A 23492-nucleotide genomic window follows, 5' to 3' on the forward strand; every position below is an offset into this window, starting at 1 on the left:
AATTAATAGAGATCAAATAATTATTATTAATAATGACCAGTGAAAGATGATGTCTTAGACTCAGAGTTTGAGGCTGATAAGTTGATAAACTGCTCTTTTTTTTATTATTTTTTATTATATACATTATAAAAGCCTTTTAAGATGGGAACTTCAGCCATTACTATATTAACTGAAATCCAGACAGTGTCAGGTCTAAAAAGGAGACATGTCTGCAAGGATCTACCTACCGGGGCGCTTGTCTGAGACACTGATAAGGGTGTCAGAACGAGGAACATGAAGAAAATTGCCACCACTCAGGGATGGACTGTTGGATTTAGTAGTGTCCTCTCGCTCCAGCTTGTGTCTGGGGTGGCTTTTGCGCAGCTCCATGGCTAAAGAGGAAAGAGAGTTGAGAATAATGATTCATTCATTGTTAGAGTTAGACAATAATAGAAACTAAAAGAAACATTAGTGACAAGCCTTAAAAGTTGCCATCCTATTATTTCTGCATAACTACATTCAAGTATCCATATTAATCCAAACCAATTAAAGACCATATTCACAAAAAACTAAACTCACATTCTCCTTCTTCTTGATTGAGCTTTTGTTGCGTGGAAGTTACCAGGGCTTCCTCCCTAGTGATATGTCTTCCCTGCTCTTCTTCCCATCTCTCCCTTCTACGATCAACCTCCTCCTCCAATTTCTTTTGCAGCTCGTTGACAGAAACTGGAAGAGAGAGGCCTGAGTCATGGTTAGTGGGTGTTGTTAGGAGCAGGGTTGGTACCTTCTTGCAAGGTACACTTCCTTCCAAGGTGCGACTCCCCAGCATGGCTTTCTTTCCACCTTCTCCCCTGCCCAACCCTGCCCTCCTCCCAGTGACTCACCCAGCCAAGCCAAGCCTTTAGAAGCCTTTAGTTAAGTTTACAGATGAAGGCTCTCAAAAGCTAGATAATTTGTGTCTGATGTACCAAAAGTACTGCAAAGCTCTGGTGTCTGGTAGGAGGAAGTATTATACACATGGGCAAAAGGGTTTCAAGTGCAAGTGTAACGTTAAAAATAATGGAATGCAATAAGTTTATATACACTTTATTTTTATATCTTAGGAGTGGCTTGCAGGGTGAAGTGATGGGTGGGATGGGGACAAGACATAGGGCAATAGGTGAAGAGTGGCAGACAAGTAATGCTTAAGACTTCTGTAGTCACAAAACTACTTAGTCACATTCACCATAAAAAGCCATGCAGGGTTACGCTACAAGGTAACTGTATTTTATCTATTTCAGTTTATACTGAAGCAAAGGTTTGTATTATGGGGAATGAGAGTTAAGATTTTTGTTTTAATATATTTATGACATTTGTTGAATAAGTTATTGAATAAGTACTTCTAAACTAATTCTAGTGCAAGTAGATGGATACATAGCATGCTTCCATAATGTATACATTAAACACAAACATTCAGTGTTCATGTGCTTAATGCTTGTGATTACCTGTAGGGTACAAGTTAGTGAGATACAACATATGACGCAACATTGGAAGGAAGGGACAACTACAACACATGATACCTCAACAGGGTTAAGTGTGAAACACCAACTCTAGCAAGTGTGTGTTATAGTAGTATATATGTATGCTGTACATAGCACTTGAGTATAAAGCCTCTGTCATATCAAGGTTTTTTGTTTATAGCAGAAAATGCAAGCTGTTAAGTCATTCATTCTTGTTTGTTGAAAGTGTAGTAAAGTATGTGTATACAGCTAAAATAAATAATCAAATACTCAAACACTGGAAGATTTCACTATTTAAGATTTCACATAATCCTAATTTAAATTTCCTACAAATTCATCTAGTCTGTCTATTTACCTGTTCTGTTCAACTTGGACTTTCTTCAATGGGATGGGAACAGCATATACCTCAAGGATGGATTGTGAGTTTCCTTTTATATCTTTAGTTTTAATGTATGGCTTTTTTTTATAACCATAATAGGATTTTGCTGATGAGTGTCAAATGAATCCATGTGCAAGAGTTAGGGAAGATCTAGTATGTGCCTGGAATGTCAAGTAAAATTTTGAAGAGCATATACAGTAAACCCTCAGTTTTATGGACTAAGTGTGGGTGATCCTAGTCCACTGATGCCAAAACTCCATTAGTAGAAGCGGAAATTTAAAATACGTATAATAATAATGACGAACCTAATAAATGCAGGTACATATGTAAATATTTTTTTATTGTGTGTGTTGTCTGCATGTTGTCTATGTAATGTATAAGTAAATATAACTTGGATGTAAATACATGTAAAAATGTAGATAGATGGGCAAATATTTGTGATGGTATGAAGTGTGTGAGCATGTGTGTATGTATTTACCTAGTTGTGATATACAAACAACACTTGTGAGTGAGACCGGTCTATAATTTAGTGGTTCTTCTCTGACTCCATTTTTATATATGGGAATCACAATACCCCTCTTCCATTCTGATGGTATTGCACCAGTCCTAATTGAGCAAATTACCATGTCACAGATCAGTTCTATCAGTTGATTGTGATTTGTTGTATAAGGGTTTCTACATGTTATTTGCTGTATAAGGGGTTCTATACATATGAAGGGTGACATAAGTGAAAAATTACCTGAGTAGGTTAACATGTAATCTTCTGGTGTTCCAAGATACTTTAATATGTTGTTTATTTGAAAAATCATGTGATTTTTCATATTATTAATTCATTGCAACTCCAGTGATACAGAAAAGTGAAATGTTGACCATGTTACTCCTAAATTCAAGTATTTAGGAGCTGAGGAGGGATACACACATAATACTACAATGGAGTGGGAAATTTAGGTAACAATGTAGTTCATCTACTGGAAAGCGATATAAGCTAAGGGTGTGCAAATGTGGCACTAGATCCAACATCATGGACATGTTATGTATAAGGCAGTGTGGTAGAAAAATGTTAGCAAAATATCAAAGCAATTAAAGAACTCATTGTAAGGTGAATGATATGTATACCCTGTCACATAATAGTTTATTAAACACACCCACACCCACAATGAGCTCTGCAGTGCAGTCATTAGGGTGCTCACCTCACAAATGAAAGGTCCTGGGTTTGATTCCCAGGCGGAATGGAGATGGATGGGCAGTCTCCCTAAATCCTTGCCCCATGTCCACCCAGCAGTGAATGGGTGCTGGTGACAGTCAGAGTTTGTGTCCTGTCTCCTGAGTGTGAGTGTAGGTGTGAGGTTTCAGCCATACCCTGGGACCCATCGCTTGTGAGCTCCAATCTCAGTCGGGGAGGGTAGTGGCTGGCAATCGCAAGTCTAGCGCATGGTGAGACCATGGTGAATTACACACACACACACACACACACACACACACACACACACACACACATAAATAGAATTGAAGGTGAGACATACAACCTGGTGAGAAACATAAAAGTTGCTTTTCAATATCTGGATGAAGAAATTATGAAGAAACTGATTGTAACCATGATACGTCCAAGGTTGGAATACACAGCAATAGTATGGTGGCTGAGCACAAGGTCAAATAAGAGGAAAGCAAAGAGGATTCAGATGGCAGCAACAAAGCTGCTTCCAGGATTAAGAGATTTAACATATGAAGAGAGATTGAAGCAGTTAAACCTACCATCACTGGAACAGAGGAGGGAGAGAGATCTGATTGCAGCATATATGGTTGGAAAGTTGGAAAGTTTTGTTTAGTCAGCGCAACATCTGTGGTCATATGCTGGAGAGAGACTAGAGGGGAAGGAATTATAGAAGGGAACAGATCCCAGGAGACGGGACACAACCCCCGATTAATACCTGGTACCCATTCACTGCTGGGTGGACAGGGGCATAGGGTATCGGAAAAGCCGCCCAAATTTTTCCACTCCGCCCGGGAATCGAACCCAGGCTCTCTCGGTTGTGAGCCGAGTTTGCTAACCAGCATATATGGTGCTGAGTGGGATGGAGAAAGTAGACAAAGAAGATCTAATAATATGGGATACAAGAGAATCACGAGGTTATGGAAGGAAGATGAAAAAGGAATACTGTAGAAGAGACATAAAGCAGAACAGCATTCCACAATGAATAGTGAGGGCCTGGAACAGCCTGGAAAAAGATATAGTCCACGCAAAGACGATTCATGAATTTAAGGCCAAGTTTGATTAAAGTACATATAGAGACGGGACGGTACAAGCGTAGCTCCTTTCCCATATACCACTAGATAATTACACACACATACACACACACACACACACACACAGTGAAAAGAGAACTTCAAGTAACTATACAATGGGAAATAGAAGCATTAAGAAAATGTCAATGGAAAAGGATCTGGGAGTAACTGTATCGGATAATTTATCGCCAGAGACAAATAAACAGAGTTGTAGGTGAGATATACAACCTGGTGAGGAACATAAAAATTGCTCTTCAATATTTGGATGAGGAAATGATGAAGAAATTGATTATGACAGTGATGTGGCCAAGGTTGGAATATGCAGCAACAGTGTGGTTGCCGAGTACAAAGCTGAATATAAGGAAAGTAGAAAGGAAGCAGAGGGCAGCAACAAAGTTGGTTCCAGGACTAAGAGATTTATTAACATATGAGGAGAGATCGAGGTGGTTGGAACAGAAGAGGGAGAGATTTGATTGTGGTGCTGAATGGGATGGAAAAAGAGGTCACAGAAGGAAGATGAAATGGATGTCTGTAGAGGAAATATTAAGAACAGCTTTCTACACAGAGTAGTGGAGGCCTGGAATGGCCTGGAAAAGGATGTGGTCTATGCAAAGATGATTCATAACTTTAAGGCCAAATTAGATAATGGTAGCTATAAAAACGAAACAGTACGAGCATTGCTCCTTTCCCGCATATCACAACTAGGTAAACACACACACACACACATGATCATAGCGGGATTTAAGAGTGGTTCTAGGAATGGGATATAAAATATGATGCAAAATAATGCAACTTACTATAAATAAATAACAGTACAGTAAAACCTAACTTATCCGGAATTCAAAACAACGGATCAGATCTGGGGCCCAAATTTATAAAAATTCTTAACTATTTTTTCTTTTTTTACGTGCTGCCTGAAGCACTGTTAGGCTTTCTTGATGGGCCTTATGGATGGCCCCAGCCCATTAGTGGCACAGGCTAATTTTATTTATAGTGGCTGCCGTGATGTATGACTCTTGCTGGGCCCATGCTGCCCCCCAGTGCTCCCCTTGACTGAAGTCACTGAAGTTAGGATTAATTGAAGATCTGGGCAGCATGTGGGTGATCTTCCGCCACTCAGCGATGACTTGAAAAATCAGCGTGTTTCGGTGGGGGTTGGAACCTAGTCAGTGCTGGGTTCTCAGACTCACCACGCCCACACACTAACCACTCGGCCACCGCCTTCCCAGAGTTCCACTTATTCTTAAGTTTCACTTAAAGTTGAACAGTTCAATAACTGAATATGTAGTAATAGTATTTTATAAATGTTAAATGATGACCTAGTCAAGAAATATGGGCATTGTAAGGTAGCATTTATAATTATAAAGGCTACGTTTATCATCGGCGCAAGGCAAGTCTTTTCTTGTTTGTAAACAAGAGCACGTGTTCCTCACCATGCCATACACCAGTGTGTTGTGCCGCCGTATTGAGACTTGCCTTTCACCATTATCTGGACCATTGGGCCTGTTATTCGGAAGGATAGGATGTATTTACTTTATTATCAATTCTATAGGAGTTCTATTCTTTTGGGGAGGCAGTGGCTGAGTGGTTAGCCTGCTGGTCCTGCGTTTCACTGTGTCCTGGATGATGTGGGTTCGAATCCGCCACTACTAGCCATGAATAGATGGCACCACTAAACACTTGCCTGTGCCATGATGAGCTTGGGCCAAACACCACACCCAACCAGGAAAGCCTACCAGTGCTATAGGCCTGGACGTAAAAAAAAAAAAATAATAAAATAAATTAAAAATATATAGAAAATAAAAAATAGCGATTCTGTATAGGAGTAAGTCTCAAAACAACGGCAAAACAGTTTATCTGGCACAAGCTTCCCCCGTTCGTGCCGCATAAACAAGGTTCTACTGTACTATGAGAATGTCACTGAACTATTTGAGGGACACAACTAAATGAGTTTACCTTGAAATACGACTTTTCTGTTTTTCTCCAAATTCTTTTATATCACGGCAAGGAGTAACTCGGGAAGACCTTTTTTTTTTTTTTTTTTTACAACAAAAGAGACAGGAGAAACAATAATAAAAAAATAAAAAACGCTACTTGCTGCTTCCAAAAAGAATCCAAGGAGGTGGCTGAAAAAGGGGTCAATTTCGGGAGGAGAGGTGTCCTGATACCCTCCTCTTGAAATAGTTCAAGTCGTAGGCAGGAGGAAATACAGATGAAGGAAGATTGTTCCAGAGTTTACCAGCGTGAGGGATGAAAGAGTGAAGATGCTGGTTAACTTGTGTGTAAAGGATTTGGACAGAAAAGGGATGAGCATGAGAAGAAAGTCGTGTGCAGTGTGGCAGTGGGAGGGGGGGAGGCATGCAGTTACCAAGTTCAGAAGAGCAGTCAGCGTGAAAATAACGATAGAAGATAGAAAGAGAGGCAACATCGCGGCGGAATGTAAGAGGTAGAAGACTCAGTAAGAGGAGGAGAGCTGATGAGACGAAGAGCCTTAGACTCCACTTTGTCCAATAGAGCTGTGTGAGTGGAGCCTCCCCCACATGTGAGATGCATACTCCATACAAGGACGGACAAGGCCCCTGTATATGGATAACAACTGTGCAGGGGAGAAGAACTGGCGGAGACGATACAGAACACCTTCCGCGACATCTTAAAAGGCCGCGCGCAGAGTTAAAAGGGCTTTTTTAGCCTGCACAGGCCATTTAAATATTGGCTTTTTACTAGTAGTGATGTTGTAGGTTTCATGAAAGCTAGAAATATGGGGTTTTCACTCGGAAATTTTACTATTTTGTCTGGTAGCACGTCCCAAGCCGCTGGTTGACCATAGGTGACGCAGTTACCAACCACCGGCAGTAGGGGGAGCATCGCTCTTCCCTTTCTCATGCTTCGTTGTGTTGTTGTTGAAGTTCTAGGCACAATGCCAAAGAGCAAGGTAGCACAGAGAAGGCAAGAATGTGGTAAAGCAGCTAGGCAGCTGCAGCTTGCAAAAAGAGTCTTGGTGCTTTATGCTGAGGGCAAAGGCTCAGGGGAAGGAGCCAGAGCCTCACAGTACCAAGATGCTCTACCTCTCCAACATCCTTCACGAGCAGCTGGAGCTCATGAAGGGTGTTTATCGAGACCTTGCAAATCCAGCTACAGATGTGCCTCTCTGGACGCACCAAGAATCCAAACGAGAGTCTACATTCAAAAGTTTGGAGGAAGGTGTCGAAGGAAAAACACGCTGGACTACACAGGGTCCACTTTGTGTCCCAGATGACAATCTGGGAACACAATTTTGGATACAAAGAGTCCAATTTGCTGAAGCGCATTGGATTTGAAGTATCCAGCCACATCACTTCTGCACAAGAGAGAAGAGATAAGGAGAGAAAGAGGCACCAGACACCAAGGCACGAGAAGAAAACAATAGCAGAGGATACAGAGCAAGAAACGCAGACTGGAAGGAAGAAGAGACTGACGGAAGGTACATCATACCAGGCTGGAGCTCACTAGTTGGTGCTAGAGTCCTACCTCACCCCCATGTACTTTGTAAGTTTTTTATTGTTAGTAAAAGTGATCGAAACTTTAAATGCGTTTTTCTCAAAATCAAAAATCTTTAACTTCAAATGAGGTAATCTCACAAACTTATCAACCAATTTTCAATCTTTTTCTTATTCAATAGAGAAAAGAAAGAAGAATAAAGTGGAGCCAACTTATTGCTCTAACTCAAAATCCCTTTTTTTTTTTTTTTTTTTTTTTTAATAATCAAGCAAAAACATTGCGTGCAAAATTTTTTTTCACTAAAATCTAATTTCTGTCCTATCTACAAACTCTGGCTCAGCAATGTAGTACAATACTTTTTCTAACTACTGTGTCAAGCAAAACGACGGAGGCTCATTTTCTTCATAGATCAGCTCATTTAAAAACACAGTAAAAAAAGACAAAATGGCTTATAACTAAAAATCAAAAATTATGTACATTCTGAATCCTATAATGTGTCAAAATTTCAGCTTGATTTGGTAATAAATAACCATATATCTATGTTTTGCTGTTTTTTGCTAGTTGTGCCCCATAATGAGAAATGAAAACATGACAGCTAATGAGGAGAAACACCTGGTAATGTTGGTAAAAACAATATGTCACCTGTTAAACACATTAAGACTTAGAGAGACATCAGTTGTAGGCAAAAAAAGTTGAAAAGGAAAACGGAGATAAATGAGAACACTTACTACACAGTAAAGGTGGTTGGGACATAAATGGATACGAAAAGGAAACTAGCTAAGGAAAATTGAGAAGCGATCTGCTTTAGACATTTAGTTTTGTTTGAATGGTGTCCTTCACTGAGCTTGACCTGTCATCTGGTTACTGCCAAGTTTTTCGTTAGTATTTAGAAATCACATTTTCCTCATAGTTATAGTACAGAGACACGACTTAGTAGTGGCATTTGAGAAATGGGGATACGCAAGAAATAGAGAATTAAAATATATTTTTTTCACACAGAAACAATCGTCACATGCTATATGTCATTCTTTTAATGTTCAATATAGTGAATGTAGTATTATAAGGTGCTAAACATGTATGTATTATGATTTAAATTAGAAATATGATATAAATGAACACTTGCTACCAGTATTGTACGATATGTTTAGCAGAAGTGTAAACAAGCTCCCGTGCTCTGACTGGAGAGATAGAGGAACGCATGGTGTGTAAGGCAGTGGCATACCAACTGGAGGAATGTTGAGTGGCAAAATTTTCAACACCTTCCACCATTACTTGTAAGAAATTGAAAGCATGACACCATGTTGGACTTGTTTGACTTCTCTTTTCTTGGATGAAGGAAATATTTACCCATGAGTCTGCACTGATGCATTCCTGTAAACCACGGGATAGAGTGTTGAAGGATAAATTGTTGGATGCTCTTATTTTGCCAACAATATTCATTATAACGAGATGAATGATGTACAGCACTCAGATTTTTTGGTGTAAACATAACAATGACCATTACAACTCTGATATGTTACTTGTTTGGTACAGAAAAATGTCTCACTAGACTCCAGAAGTCTGCAGGTTTAGATGTGGCAGAGGTTCCAGGAGGGCCACCAGATGGTAGGTCAAGCTCAGTGAAGGACCCATACCTGAGTTACCATAAGCAAATGAGAGCGAAGTAGATGCAGAGTTCTCAAATGGTACGTGTGAATGAGAGTGGGAGAAGGATGGCCAGTATCAACCACAATCATATACACATTCCCCTCACAATTACCATTGTGTATGGTTGCTACTTTCAATATTTCGATCTTTGTCAAATTAGAAGGTGCAAACTAGAAGAGATGCATTACTTTTTTTAAGCTGAACATGTTAACTTAGTGTTTTCTATAGAAAAAGTAACATAAAAGTTAGAATATACATGAAGAAAGACGAATGCCATGGTAGAAGAATTTAGAATTTTATGGATAAAAAGGTCTTTTTAGGGAGCATGTTCAACAATTAAATGAAAAATGTTTATAACCAAAATTTGTTCTAAAACTACTATTTGAAGGCTTGTTGCTGCAATACTCAACTTCATGTCAAGTCAAGAAAAATCTCTGTAAAATCATACTATAGTCTGACACATCTAAAGTGGTGCCTCTGACGTAGGTAGCTCCCCATACACTGGTGTCACGTCTCCAACTCACCTCCTGAACTGGGCCCCTCACACCCTTCTCTCTCTCTCTCTCTCTCTCTCTCTCTCTCTCTCGTACAAAAAAATACATGCTTTTTTATGAATGATTCTCTATTTGAGAGTGAATACAAAGAAATAAGTACAACACTTGGCAACGTTGCCTCCGTGGCATTGTCAGCTCAGGTCAGGGTCATGCTCCTCCCAACCCAATACACCACAGTTGTGCTGTCTGCCTTAATTATAGCATTTATGTGAGAAATGAGTACGTGAAAGTGAGAAAGGAAGAAGAGAAACAATACGAAAAGGATATTGTGGAAAAGTGTAAAGAACAACCTAAACTATTTATAGATTTATAAATGGAAAAATTAAATCAAGAGAAACAATTGAAAGACTGACTGAAGAGAATGTAGAGATCGAGGATCCCAAAGGCATGGCGGAACTATTTAACAAAAAATTCCAGCAAGTGTTTACCAATGAATCATTATTTAATGAACCACAAGATAACAACTTAGATGTATATATGGAAGAGGTCAAAATAGATAAAGAGGAGATAAAAAAACTATTGGGGGAATTGGAAGAAGGGAAGGCCGTGGGGCCGGATGGAGTTTCAGGTTTTATACTTAAGAGTGCAGAAATGAGCTAGTCGACCCGATATATGACATCATTAGGTGCTCAATAAAAACTGGCACAGTGCCTAGGGAGTGGAAGAGGGCAGAAGTGGTACCTATAAACAAAAGTGGAAAAAAGGAAGAACCCCTAAATTACAGACCGGTGTCTCTGACCAGCGTAGTATGTAAAATATGTGAGAAATTAATAAAAGAACAATGGATGAGATTTCTAGAAGAACATAATCTAATCACAAACAATCAATATGGGTTTAGGAAAGGCCGCTCATGTGTGACAAACTTGCTGAGCTTTTACTCAAGAGTGACGGACAAATTACAGGAAAGAGACGGATGGGTGGATTGCATTAACCTAGACTTAATGAAGGCATTTGACAAAGTTCCACATTCAAGACTGCTGTGGAAACTAGAAAATAAAGGAGGATTGAGAGGGAAAATGAAGTGCTGGATGGAAAGCTACTTAAGAGGAAGAGAGATGAGAACCGTGGTTAAGGACACTAGATCGGAATGGAGAACGGTGGAAAGTGGAGTGCCCCAGGGGTCAGTTTTAGCACCAGTACTCTTCCTAGTCTATATTAATGATATGCCAGAGGGAATAAACAGCTACATGAGCCTGTTCGCAGATGATGCTAAACTGCAAAGACATATAAGAAACAGTGAAGACAGCAAGGAGCTGCAAGAAAACCTAAACAAGATTTGGAAATGGAGTCAGAAATGGGAGATGAAATTCAACGTGAAGAAATGTCATGTTATGGAGATGGGAAAAAGTGTAGAAAGAACAAAATGGACATATAAAATGGGAGATGGGGAAATATTAAAGAAAGTTAATGAAGAGAGAGACCTGGGAGTAATAATGCAAGATTATATGCAACCAGAAAGTCGTATAAATCGGATCTTCTGTGATACATATAACATGGTGAGAAATATAGGTATAGCATTCCATTACATGGACAAAGAAATGATGAAAAATTTAATTACTACTATGATCAGACCTAAACTAGAATACGTGGAAATAGTGTGGTCTCCACATATGAAGAAACACAAAAAAAATAGAAAGAATACAGAGGATGGCAACAAAAAATGGTTCCAGAACTGGAGGGACTGACATATGAAGAGAGACTAAAGGAAATGGACTTGCCAACACTAGAACAAAGAAGAGAAAGAGGAGACCTAATACAAATATATAGGCTATTGAGTAAAATGGAAGAAGTAGATAAAGAGAAATTGCTACTAAGAGAGGAACCTTCCAGCAGGAATACTAGAGGACATAGTAAAAAGTTGAGGAAGGGAAGATGCTCAAGAGACATAAAGAAATATAGCTTCCCACAAAGAAATATAGAGGTTTGGAACAAACTAAGTGAAGAAATAGTATCGACGAAGAGTGTGCAGAGCTTCAAGGAAAAGTTGGATAATTATAGATATGGAGACAGGACCACACGAGCGTAAGCCCAGGCCCTGTAAAATTACAACTAGGTAAATACAACTAGGTAGGTAAATACACACACACACACACACACACACACACACACACACAAACAAACAAACAAATACAGAGTGAGCGAGAGAGAGAGAGAGAGAGAGAGAGAGAGAGAGACGACACTTTAGATGTGTCGGACTATAGTGTCTTCAATCTTAAGAGGCTGAAAAACCTGGAATGTGGTCATGAGTATGCAGTGACAGTCTAAAATCAGTTCAATATGCTTAGCACACTTGAGGACCCTGTAGAAGTGTGAGATACCTTCAAACAAAAAACTTCTCCAAAATGCAGAGGAGTGCAATGGAGAGTGCCCAAGATTTAGGAATGGTTTTGTCTTGAGAGATGCTGGAGAATATCAAGAAGAGTTCCACTGCCAGGCTTGCTGGGAATTGGGACCAATATAGGTATCTGTCACATAGGACTAGAGTTCTCCTTAGGAGAGACAAGGAGAGGTATGTTAGGAGTCTTGTGGTAGAGGTCAAGGGACATTTCTATACAAATACCTCTGATCTGTTTCCCAAACCCTGGAGAAGCTCCATTCTGAGACCCCCTCTTAGGGAAGTGCTATCCAAACAGCAGATGGTAGCCTCGTGTCAGACTTGGATGGGCAGAAGGCTCGTTGGTCTAAGTACTTAAGCAGAAGTATATGGCGAACCCTCCAAGTGGGCAGCTTCCAGCTGCTTGGTTGCAGGTGACTTCTGCTGACCCAGCCATCAACAAAGCTATCACTCTCTTGATAAGGTCAGAGAGACTGTGGCAAGGTTGAAGGATAAAAAGGCAGCTGGTATGAATTTGTAGCATCAGTGTGGAGATGCTCAAAGCTGGAAATAAGACCATGATCTGTGGTACCATTTCCCCTGACTGGAAGAGGGGCTGGTCGCCCCTATCTGAAAAGAGAAAGGGGACTGCCAGGACTGCAACAACTGTTCTGATATTATGCTGCTCAGTGTGCCAGGTAAGGTGCTTGCCCATCTATTGCTCATGTGGACTTGCAACTAGCTAATGAAGGTGCAAAAACCTGAGCACTCCAGATTAACACATGTTAAGTCGACAACTGACCATATCCTAAGACTTTGTATAATGGTGGCGTGCCAATGTGAATTTTAACAGGGGATACTTGTATCCTATGTCAATCTCAAGAAGGCGTTCGATTCAGTGCATCATGAGGCACTCTGGGATCTCCTATGACCCTGCGTGATTCCTGCATGGGTAGTTGATCTATTGGCTGGCCTGTACTCTGAAACTTTGAGTGCTGAGGTAAGAGAGAGGGGGGCATGTCTGACTTCTTTCCTGTGAATGTGAGAGCAAGGCAAGCCTGTTTCCCTACCCCATCCCTTTTCAACACCGGCATGGACTGTGTACTAGGAAGAGATGTGGATCAGTGTCATTGTGGAGCATCTGAGGACAATCTTAGTCACAGACCTAGTTTCTGCCAATGATGCAGTAATCTTTGCATAGTTACTGGATGTTCTGGTGATGGCTTTTGGGACAATGCACAAGGAGGCAAACCCCTTATGACTTTATGACTCCTGGGCCAAAACCAAGGTGAAGGTGTTTGGAGGCTTGCTAGATGAAGCAGTAGCTACAATCTATTCATGCTTGTGGTGAGGACACTGATATCTTGGAAAATTTCACATACCTTTGTAGTGTAGTACAGAACAAGGGTGGGTCTCGTCAAGAAACCTTACAGTGACTTGGCTTGGCCTACAGTATTATGGACTTAGCACGAGTATAAGGTGTTGTCAATACTTGTGCAAAAAGACAAAGATTCAGATCTTCAAGTTGCTTGTACTCCCTATCGTATTCTATGGCTGTGGCATGGACAGTGAATAATGACTTGAAGAGGTGGACTGATGTCTTTGGTAATAAAGATTCTGCCAGGAATAGCACCAAATCTATTCTTCAACTCACCAAAACCTCCTTCATTAAAGAATGCCAAAACCTTGCTTTTTCTAATTCTTCCACAGACTTCTGGTACCTACCCCAAAATATCTCCCAACTTCACATTTTCATTTTTCCCACCTCTCCATAGTCCTGATGGCTGGCCAGCTGTCACATGTCTCTATTGCTGAACTCTTCACTCAAACTTTCTCTGAAAAATCCACTCTGCTGGATTTAATGCATATTCCTCCAACTCATCCCCCTTCTGACTCCATTATGCCTCTTATTAAAGTTTTCAGAAAGATGTTTTCTATGCCCTCTCTGGTGTCAATCCTCTGAAGGCTTGTGGACCCAATGGAGTGCCTCCTATTGTCTTTAGAAAAAATGCTTTTATGTTGACACCCTACCTGGTCAAACTGCCTCCACACGCCGAGTGTGGCGTGCGCCATGATGGTTGCGGCGAGTGACATGTTGCTATAAATAGCTCTGTGTTTTCAATATGTGGAGCTTTATCTGTATTCTGATCACACTATCATGTTCACGAGATTTTCATACATAATGTGATAATATATATCTGCAGTAAATGAACAACTGTTGAAAACAGCGAGCATAAGTCAAACATGTTATCAGCATTTTTTAACATCTTCAGGGTTCAACTCATCATAATACCATTTTCTTTTTTGTTTTGTAGAGTTTTTACAATATATCTTGCTTCTACAGTTACTGCTGAGTCTCATGGTGTCAACCAAAACTGGCTATCTCGTATATGAGTGAGCTATGGCATATAATAAAGAAACATTTCTCACTCGAGCATGCAAGATGTGGTCCGACATGAGTGTGCGAGAGAGCGGTGCAGCCAATCAGCTGCAAACTTACCAACTTGCCTAGGCGCCAGGAATCTAGCTTAAGTGAACCTACTATAGTAGGTACTTGTAATCAATTATACCATAACCAATGCCTCCTTTATAAGATTTTTAGTACTCGTATGGTAAATCTAAATATAGTATAATTAGGTAAGTAATTTCCAGAGCTAAGACCATTTATAGCTCAGGGCATTACCTCTCTCACCGACAAGACACCGCCGTGAGCTGGGATTGAACTCGCAACCTCTTGGTTGCAAAGTATGAACCAAACCCACTGAGCCACCTGGACCCCACACTCAAAGGGTTGAAAGTTAAGGAAATACGTATTTGAAAAAAAAAAAAAAAAAAAAAAAAAAAAGACAAAATATTCAAAAAAATTCTCACGTGTATGTGTATACATGTGGCATCATGCACACAGCAGAGCAAAATTGTGGGTACACGGCCAGGCAAGGCAGGAGAGTCAGTATATATGACCACACGCCACCACCTTGCGCGAGCAACTAAATATTCCCAATGACGTCACACCAAGGAGAACATGCACATATGTGCAAAATCTCCAAAAATTAGCACAGGAAGTAACTTGACCTGTTATTTATTGAACTCGACAGGGCCAGAGGGTCTCACAGACCTGAGTGACCTCAAGTGGAATATTTATTACCCCCCCCATCCAAGGTCCCACAGGAGGACTGAGATATGAGGCACTCTGAATTCAGTGACCTGATGAGTGATGGAGATGTTTCTCAGTAGTTTGAGAAGTGGTACTGGTCTACTGGGTCAGGATCACTCTGTTGATGTGTATTTTTGTTTGAAAAAAAAAAAAAATGAAAATGGTACAAAAATCAAATCATATCCCTATACTGTATGGTACCTAAGAAGAATATCATACTGTAGTATCAAAGTATACTTACATACTGCACTGTAATGTACCACACTTAAGACAAAGATAGATGAGGCAGGAGAATAGCACTTAAAATGAGGCAAAAGTACAAAGTAGAAATGAAAAGGAATGAAAAATCTGTTAACTAAGCACTAGGTGGTCAAATTAATACAGGTCAGTATATGAAGGCCCAGAATTAAAGAAGCAAGGTATGGCTGAAGTATGGCAGTGACCAAAATATTTAGGTTGGGTTTACTTTGCTAGCTAGATTTGTGATTTGTGCATCAGTAAGCTGTGCAATTATTATTCTAATATATTGTGTTGTACCTACTCATGATGAATTGAAACCTTAAGCATTTTATAGACACTATGGTTAACTACTTCCTCTGTCATTGAATTTCATTACTTTTGTATTGTGTGACATTCTCACAATACTGAGAAGGCATGTTTTAGTGCTTATAAGAATAGGAGTAACATGATTCATATTAAAACTTTATCTTTAATTTTGACAAATTCCTAAGCAACAAGAGGCATTATAGTTGTCTGCCCTTTGGTAGATAGTTACTGAATTTGGTTGCTCCTATATCCAAAGATTCAAATTTTACCTTCCAGTCATTATTTAACTTGATAATTGAGAGCTATAAATCCTTATTAATTCCATGATTCAGGAGGATTATGAATAAATGTGTTCATATTCCATTGTGTTAGAAGAGGCAACTGACCACTCTCAAAAACTACCTGGAATGACCATCAAATTGGTTAGGCCTTTTTAACTCTTTCTTTTTTACAGCACAGGAAGTACTCAATGGCAAATAAAAAGAAAAAGAATCCAAAAATAGCTGACAGGAAAAGATCAAGGGTTACTGATGATCATGATAATGTTCAAAAATCATTTCCTAATAAACACACAATGGAAAGAGCATTCAGTGAAAAAGGCAAAATAATTTGTTCACACTAAAATTAAAATGTACACACCCATATCCTAGTATCTCCCAACAACAGTTATGAAAATCAGTGATGCTATAAAACACTTCATTCTGGTGTTATTTTAGTGGTTTATATTATAAAATATGTACACCTCTTGACCCTTTCCTTCTATTTTAAAGGCCAGTCCAACCTCTTCCATTTCTTATCATTATATCACTTCTATTAGAATCCCATGCTGTCTCACCTATTCCATAAATTTTATAGACCTCTCACCTCTACATCCTTGTTTGATTAAAATAATACCCTGTTCATTCATACCTGCTATGTTAAGGAATTAATGTAAAAAATGTACTGTATATTAGTTGTATTATCAATTTCAGTCAATGTGCACTGCACAACTAATTAAGTAATGTGACTTGTTATCACCTGCATATTTCAGTCTTATCACATTCAAATTTATAATTGTGTCGCCATTTCTAATTGGTTTTAATTTTATGTTACCAATGAGTAGAGAGTTATGAGTTGAATTGAGCCTAGTATCAAGAAAATGTTTGACCTTTCTACTAAAAACATGAGTTTTTTGGGAGTAAACAAGAGAATAGGTCCATACCACACACAACCATAATTAAATAAAAAAAAAACTTAATTAGCTGTATTTAATTTTCAAATTTTGTCTCCGTCTCCTTCCATTGTAAGATATAACAATTAACTGGTGAGGGTGCACGTGGGGTGTTAGTACAAAGTATCTATCCATCTAGGTGCCATTCTCATTCTGTGTGTGTGTGTGTGTGTGTGTGTGTGTGTGTGTGTGTGTGTATAACATTTTGCTATAAGCGCTGAAAAATATAAACCATTGCTGAGTAGTCTGAAGTTTCCTGGAAGCATTTCTCAATGTTTTTAATCTATCCATAAATTTAAATATCACACCTATATAATACTTCTTTTTTTAGGAGTCTTTTAAACCAGTTGGGATGTTAGCAGAAGTGTGATATTGGATGATCCACAACTGAACAAGTGGTGGTGGTGGTGGTGGCAGGGGTGGTGGTAGGGGTGGGGGTGATAGTGGCTGTAGTAGTGGTGGTAAAGGTGTTGGTCATAGTGATGGTGGATAGCAGAAGGATGAGGAAATTGATTAATTATGGGATATTATCTCAACAAAGGAGTACATGAAATATTTTCACAGTGCCTTGAGAATCAAGGAGACAGTAAGTGAGTTACTGGGGGAGGAAAATAAGTGTGAAAATATAAAAATGAACATCTTTTTTTAATAAGGAGTTTAATGAGGGAGTTAAGTTTAAATGTTACAATCTTATTATTAGTTTGAGCGGTGAAAATTGTTTTCCTTTCATCCTCTTATCAGCCACCATTTTATCTCAGTGTCTACACATCTCATATGAAAAAAAATGTTCAAGTGCAGACAGACTTTGGCCACTGGCAAGGGATAAGGATGTAGCTAAACTAAAATAAAATAAAAACTAACGATATTTTGTTGTAATTACAAAATAATACTTATGTAAAGCTAACTTTAACTAGGTCCTTTTGAGGAGAAAAAGCACTCCAGTCTAGCCTAACTTAACCTCAAAACACAAAGAGGCAGAAGAGGGTGGGTGGGAGAGAGTGTATAGGTCATCCCTTCCGTACCGTTTGAGCGCAGCTTGAGCAGAACACACCTTCGCCCTACAATTGAGAAACATCATGTGTAACTGAGAAGTCTTAGCTTAATTAAATGCTTAAGACAGACATCGAACTTCGCTTCTGCTAAATGAGAGACACAGGCTGAGGCATCCACAATAGTGCATGTATGAAAACTGTACAGTAGATGTGCCTTCTGTGTTGTAAGGTTTATATACGCCCTTGTACAAAATATAGGAACCATACAAAGTTTTATGAGAGAGAGAGAGAGAGAGAGAGAGAGAGAGAGAGAGAGAGAGAGAAAGGAAAATCATTTATACAAAAGTGAAAAATCACCATGACTAAAGAAGTCTTTGATGGAGAGTAATAAGATAAAGCAAGCATAACTTTTGGCACACAAGAGAACAAATGTGGTATCCTTAAATAGGGTTAACACATTAAGGGTAAGGAGGAGTTTAATTTCTACAAATGGATATTTAACAGTAAATCAAATACAAGGATATCAGTATGATAAAAAAAAAAAAAATACGTAGTCTGCCACCCCAGCAATATAGGATATATAACTTAACAGTTGTGAATGCTAAGTTAAGCAGAGACTTACCTGATCTCGGCTTAGGAGGCAAGGGTTCCTCTCGGTCACCTTCCCTCCTTTCTTCTCCTCCAACACCTCTCTCTGGATCTTTGTTAAGGGAGGCATCACCGCCCCCTCCTTCCACCTTCCCTTCTTGGTTGGGGTTGGTGGAAGTCGACCCCACCACAAAGGCACTGTTTTCTTCTTTAGTGATGCTCATGTAGAAGCACAGATCTGTCTTCTTCATTATATGTCTGGGGCCTGGGTTGAGCATGATGGTGTCTTCGTAAAACTCGGGTAGCTCAGCTGGCCGAACCCCCACCAGGGCCACTCCGTACCTGTCATGGGGATCAAAAAGATAATATTCATGCTTGCAGAGAGAGAGAGAAAAAAAAAGTTTGTTAATCCTGCATTTTTTCACATGGCATGTTTAACTCGTATGTCATCCACTTTTGTTTTCTATTCCTTAACAAGAAACTGCTGGTCAACATAACATGTTTTTTTATTTTTTTTATTAATAAACGGTTGATAATATTTAAAGTTTTCAAACAGTTGTTAATTGTTGGAAAGAAAATTCTGTAGGGAGATTGTCCATGAGAAATAACAAAGGATCAAAGGGGTGCATTTAGGAGGAACTAACTCATATATAATGGTAGCCAACCAATGCACCAGCGTTTCCCACCTTTACTGATCTCACATTCTTAGAAATTTGAGGTACTCGTATTCGCATTTTATTACGTAACTCGTATGCACTTCATACCTGCTGGCACGGTCCTTATATTTATAGTGTCCTAACATATTGCAGTACCGTATATATGTACTTGGCTGAAGCATATTCCCAACACTCCAAAATAAATTCCAGTACCCTTGGAGCTCCCTAGACTTTAGGAAAAAAATGCAAGACATTATCTTAATATTTGAGTACTTTCCACCCAACAAACATTTTTTTTTAATATTTCCTTTATTGCCGCTTCCTATTTTTTTCTTCCATTTGACAGCTTTTTAGTTCGTGTTATCAGACCTCATTTGTTTTTCCTTCGAACAAACTGCTTTTTTTTTTGTAAAGATATTTTCTACTAACCTCAAACTTCCCGAGAAGACACAAGAAAGAGTGTAGCGATCGAAACAAGTGGGGAAATAGCCATGACAGGCAAGCGAGATACGGGCGGCGGCGTGGCCCAATGCGTCCCCGGAGAAGGAAGCGAGAAATACCTCCCAGCAGAACTTAGTCCACTGCGCATGCGCACTGGGGAATACACATTAGGAAAAAAATAATTTACCTTATTTTGTTCTTACTTTTTCCACAACACACCAGACCAACAGATCAAACAAGCAAGAACTGAGTGAACTTCAACGTGAGGTAATTCTTTGTAAACTCTGCCATGTTCATTTGTTATAAAGCCATCTCTTGATTAAAAGAGTTGTTCTGATGTTTGTGCCGTTGGAGCCGAAACAGAACAAGTAAAAGATAGCGGTGAGTGAAATATAGAAACATTAAGCAAGCTGAACCTCTCTCTTCGAGTTATTTAAATCTGCGACTGCGAGCTGATTCCTACAACAGCTAGGGATACATGTCTCAAACTTTATTTTGCCAGCAGCTGCAGGTGTACATACTTATGGTTCATGCACTTTGCTCGTCCCAGATAATCAACAATGACATCTTCGTGAAACAATGTATATAGCTATAGTTACCGTCCACAGTAAGGAGAGGATCGAGTCTCCTTACACTGTCGGCCTACGTGGTACCGTCCACCACAGGTAGCCTACAACACCGCTCTCCTTCGATCGTCCCTTACTGATGTCTCCCACTCACTAAGTCCTGATACATTCCAAATGATCACAAAATTGTTCGCCTCCCTCAGCAGGGCCTGCCACAGTTGAAGATGAGATTTCTCTGCTCCGATCACTGTCTGTCGGTGGACGCGGGGACGAGGCATACACCACGTACGGGCGCGCGCGTTAATGTTCATTCAGTTCTAGCTTGTTTGGTCTGTTTGGCTGTTGTTTTGTTTTCCTGCGGGAAACATCAACTATCACAAAGCATCACAAGTGGACAAAACTAAGACAAAACCAGGCAAATTTAATGTTTTCCTCCTGTTTGTGCGCATGCGTAGTGGGCATCAGCGCGACTTATTTCTGCCAGGAGGTATTTCTTGCAACAACGGCGCCCTTGCCTTCAAGCGTTCTTTGAAAATCACTCTCCTCGTGTGCGAGTGCGAGCGTGTGCGTGAGTGTGTGCGAGCGTACGTGTGTGTGTGTGTGTGTGTGTGTGTGTGTGTGTGTGTTTAATTGCTTTTCTTCTCGTTTTTAAATTTACTATTATACTCCTCAGCTCTTTCAGTGTGCATCGATCGCGTCATATGCCCTCAGATCCGTATCCCCCTATACGCGGTCGGGAGGGGGGATGGGGGGGTTCTTTTCAGCTCCACATCTCTGTAACTATGCACTGTAGCAAATATTCAAGCATATCATGAGAAAGAAATAGGAAAATACTATACAGCTGTTTCACGTATAGTGTGGTTGTGTAGGAGGTGGGGGGAGGGGTCAAGGACAACCCACTCTATGACATGGACCAATCCTTGGAGGAATATTATTCCTCCAAGGACCAATCAGAATAAAGTTACAATGGAGTGTGGAATAGTGTTGGAACATGTATTGTGAGCGGGAGATTCAAAACTGATCAATTGTTGTGGCTACGATTTAGCACCACCATGCAGCACGGACCGCGCGGCGTTGTTGTGACGTTTTAGCACTGAAAGCCCCTCGGACACATTCACGGTCACGGTTCCGATCATCCCCATTCACCCCCACTATGCAAATCGTGGCCAGACCGTCGGCAAGATCGGCAATATTCCCGGTTGGTGGTTTGACCAGCGTCACACCTGCATTTTTTCGCCTGTGTACCTACCGCACGAGAATAACTGTTCATCAACGCAACGGGGTTACGATTAGGAGGGCCAGCAAAACAACACGTGTCGGCGGCGTGGAGGCGAAGGTGGAGATGGCTTCTTCTTCTTTTGGAGTGTTTAGAGGCTACTCCACCTATTATTATTCTTACAGGCAATCGGAAGATGCAGCCAGGAGATATGAGGAGAGAGGAAGCGCGGTTTGTTTTTGCTGGCCCTCCGGCCCGAGCCCGAGCTTGAACTTGATGAGTTGTGCACGCCACCTAAACCGGCGACCATGTAGTTTCGATTTTCGATTTCTCCGACAGCCGACTTAATTTAACTACGACAACTGCAGGTCATTCTGTGGTAGGCCTTGGTAGGCCTCAAGTCTACCGTGGACAGTCGGCGGCAGACCTTCGTAATGCCTGCGGCATGTCGGCGATCAATCACGGTCGTCACTACACCTGATGTATAATAAACGCCCCTCCAGGTGTTTTGATCATTTATGTGTTTGGTATCGCCATGACTTTCCTCAGATATCGTGAACTTGAGATTGAACTCCTTAAACTGGACGTGGACAGATCAAATTTTGCTGTTGCTTGTATATAACCTACTGGAAAACAAATTATTGAAAAGAATAATGAAAAGATATAGGGCAACGTGGGTGAGAACATGGATGCAGAGAAGAGGTCATCTAGGTATGTTCGATACCCTCATGGAATTAGTGGCTAAGGACCTGATAGGTATAAAAAAACTAATGCGCATGGACAGGGACATGTGCCAGGAGATATTGAACAGAGTCGCACCACGTATATTGTTTTTATGGGGACCGGCGGCCTAATCCCAGGCCACACCTTGCTAATCCCAAGGTCAAACATGGGTGTTACCGTGGCTTTCCAACTGTCTACTGCCAGCTTCCTGCAGCCTGCTCGCTGTTTGCCCCCGGTTGCGGGCGGTTGACTGCCGGCAGTCACAGATATGCCACCAGTCACAGCTTTTTTTCGAGACTGCGGGTCGACCGAGAGAATCCCCGATATTTTTCAACATTTTGAAGTTGACCGGCGGTGGTCGGCAGCATCTACGGTCATCAAAATTGACCGGCGATGCATGGCGGCTTGCCGTCGACCTTCCCCGATCTTACTGCCGATCAGGCCAATTTTCTGCCTCCGGCAGAAGATCGGGGATGATCGGGAACTTGACCGTGAAAGTGTGCGAGCCGACCCATCGTTGACCGCGAGCCGGCTCATCGCCGACCGATCGGCGTATGGTCGCCGATTCCGGCCCGACTGCGCCACGAATTCTTGGTGCAGTCGGCGGGCGGCCGGCGAGTGCACCCCGACCGACCGCCGACCCATCGCCGACTTTTCCCCGACCTCCCTCCCCCCTTGAGGGTGGAGTGAGCGAGCGGTGGCTGTCGGCGACACGGTGTGCCAATTCGGCCCGGTGTTACCAAGTCGCCGACTCCCCCCAGGCCCGCCGGGGGGGGGGGTGGGGGGGGTCAGCAGTCAGTGCCTCGTTGTCCGAGGCACGCCGGCGGTCAGCCTGCGGGTTGTCTTAAGGCTTGATTCAGGTCACCGACTCAAATGTCAAAATTCGGCGATCGCCGGCTGTGAGGGAAGACTACTTATGTATCCATGCTTCGCCTCATTAAGCGACACTTCGGCCCCTGCTTCACCTCTCCTAGGGTCGAAGGAATTAACGCGCTTCGGACCCTGCTCCATCTCCCCAAGGGTTCGAAGGAACGCGATGTGGAGGACTGGCGTGGTGGTGTGAGGAGACTACTCTCGGATTCAGCCGAATACCGCCACCTTTACCCGGCTTCCCATTCAGCTCTCGCCGCCATATACGGGGTTGCGGCTGACACGAGCCCTGCCAGTCTGCTGCCCCCGTCATAGCTCTCATTCGTCCTGACGTCACGGCCCCACCTCGCTGCCGCTTCTCCACCCTACTTGTGGCACCAGGGGCCCCTCCATCTCGG

The 23492-nt window shown here is 41.2% G+C and overlaps 1 protein-coding gene across 10 annotated transcripts in view; it reads right to left on the minus strand.

Annotated features, from left to right (window-relative positions):
- The window catches only part of LOC127008298 (potassium channel subfamily T member 2-like), a gene marked incomplete at its 5' end in the record, with an annotated part of 214028 nt that overhangs the window by 168840 nt on the left and 21696 nt on the right, over positions 1 to 23492 (minus strand). For 7 of the 10 annotated variants that reach the window (XM_050880188.1, XM_050880199.1, XM_050880175.1 and 4 more), the window contains 4 exon segments: positions 228 to 371; positions 559 to 705; positions 18065 to 18100; positions 18657 to 18964. In XM_050880188.1, coding sequence (XP_050736145.1) covers positions 228 to 371; positions 559 to 705; positions 18065 to 18100; positions 18657 to 18964 — 635 coding nt within the window. 10 annotated transcript variants of the gene reach the window in all.

Source organism: Eriocheir sinensis, chromosome 4, assembly GCF_024679095.1.
Source record: "Eriocheir sinensis breed Jianghai 21 chromosome 4, ASM2467909v1, whole genome shotgun sequence".
Classification (NCBI taxonomy): domain Eukaryota; kingdom Metazoa; phylum Arthropoda; class Malacostraca; order Decapoda; family Varunidae; genus Eriocheir; species Eriocheir sinensis.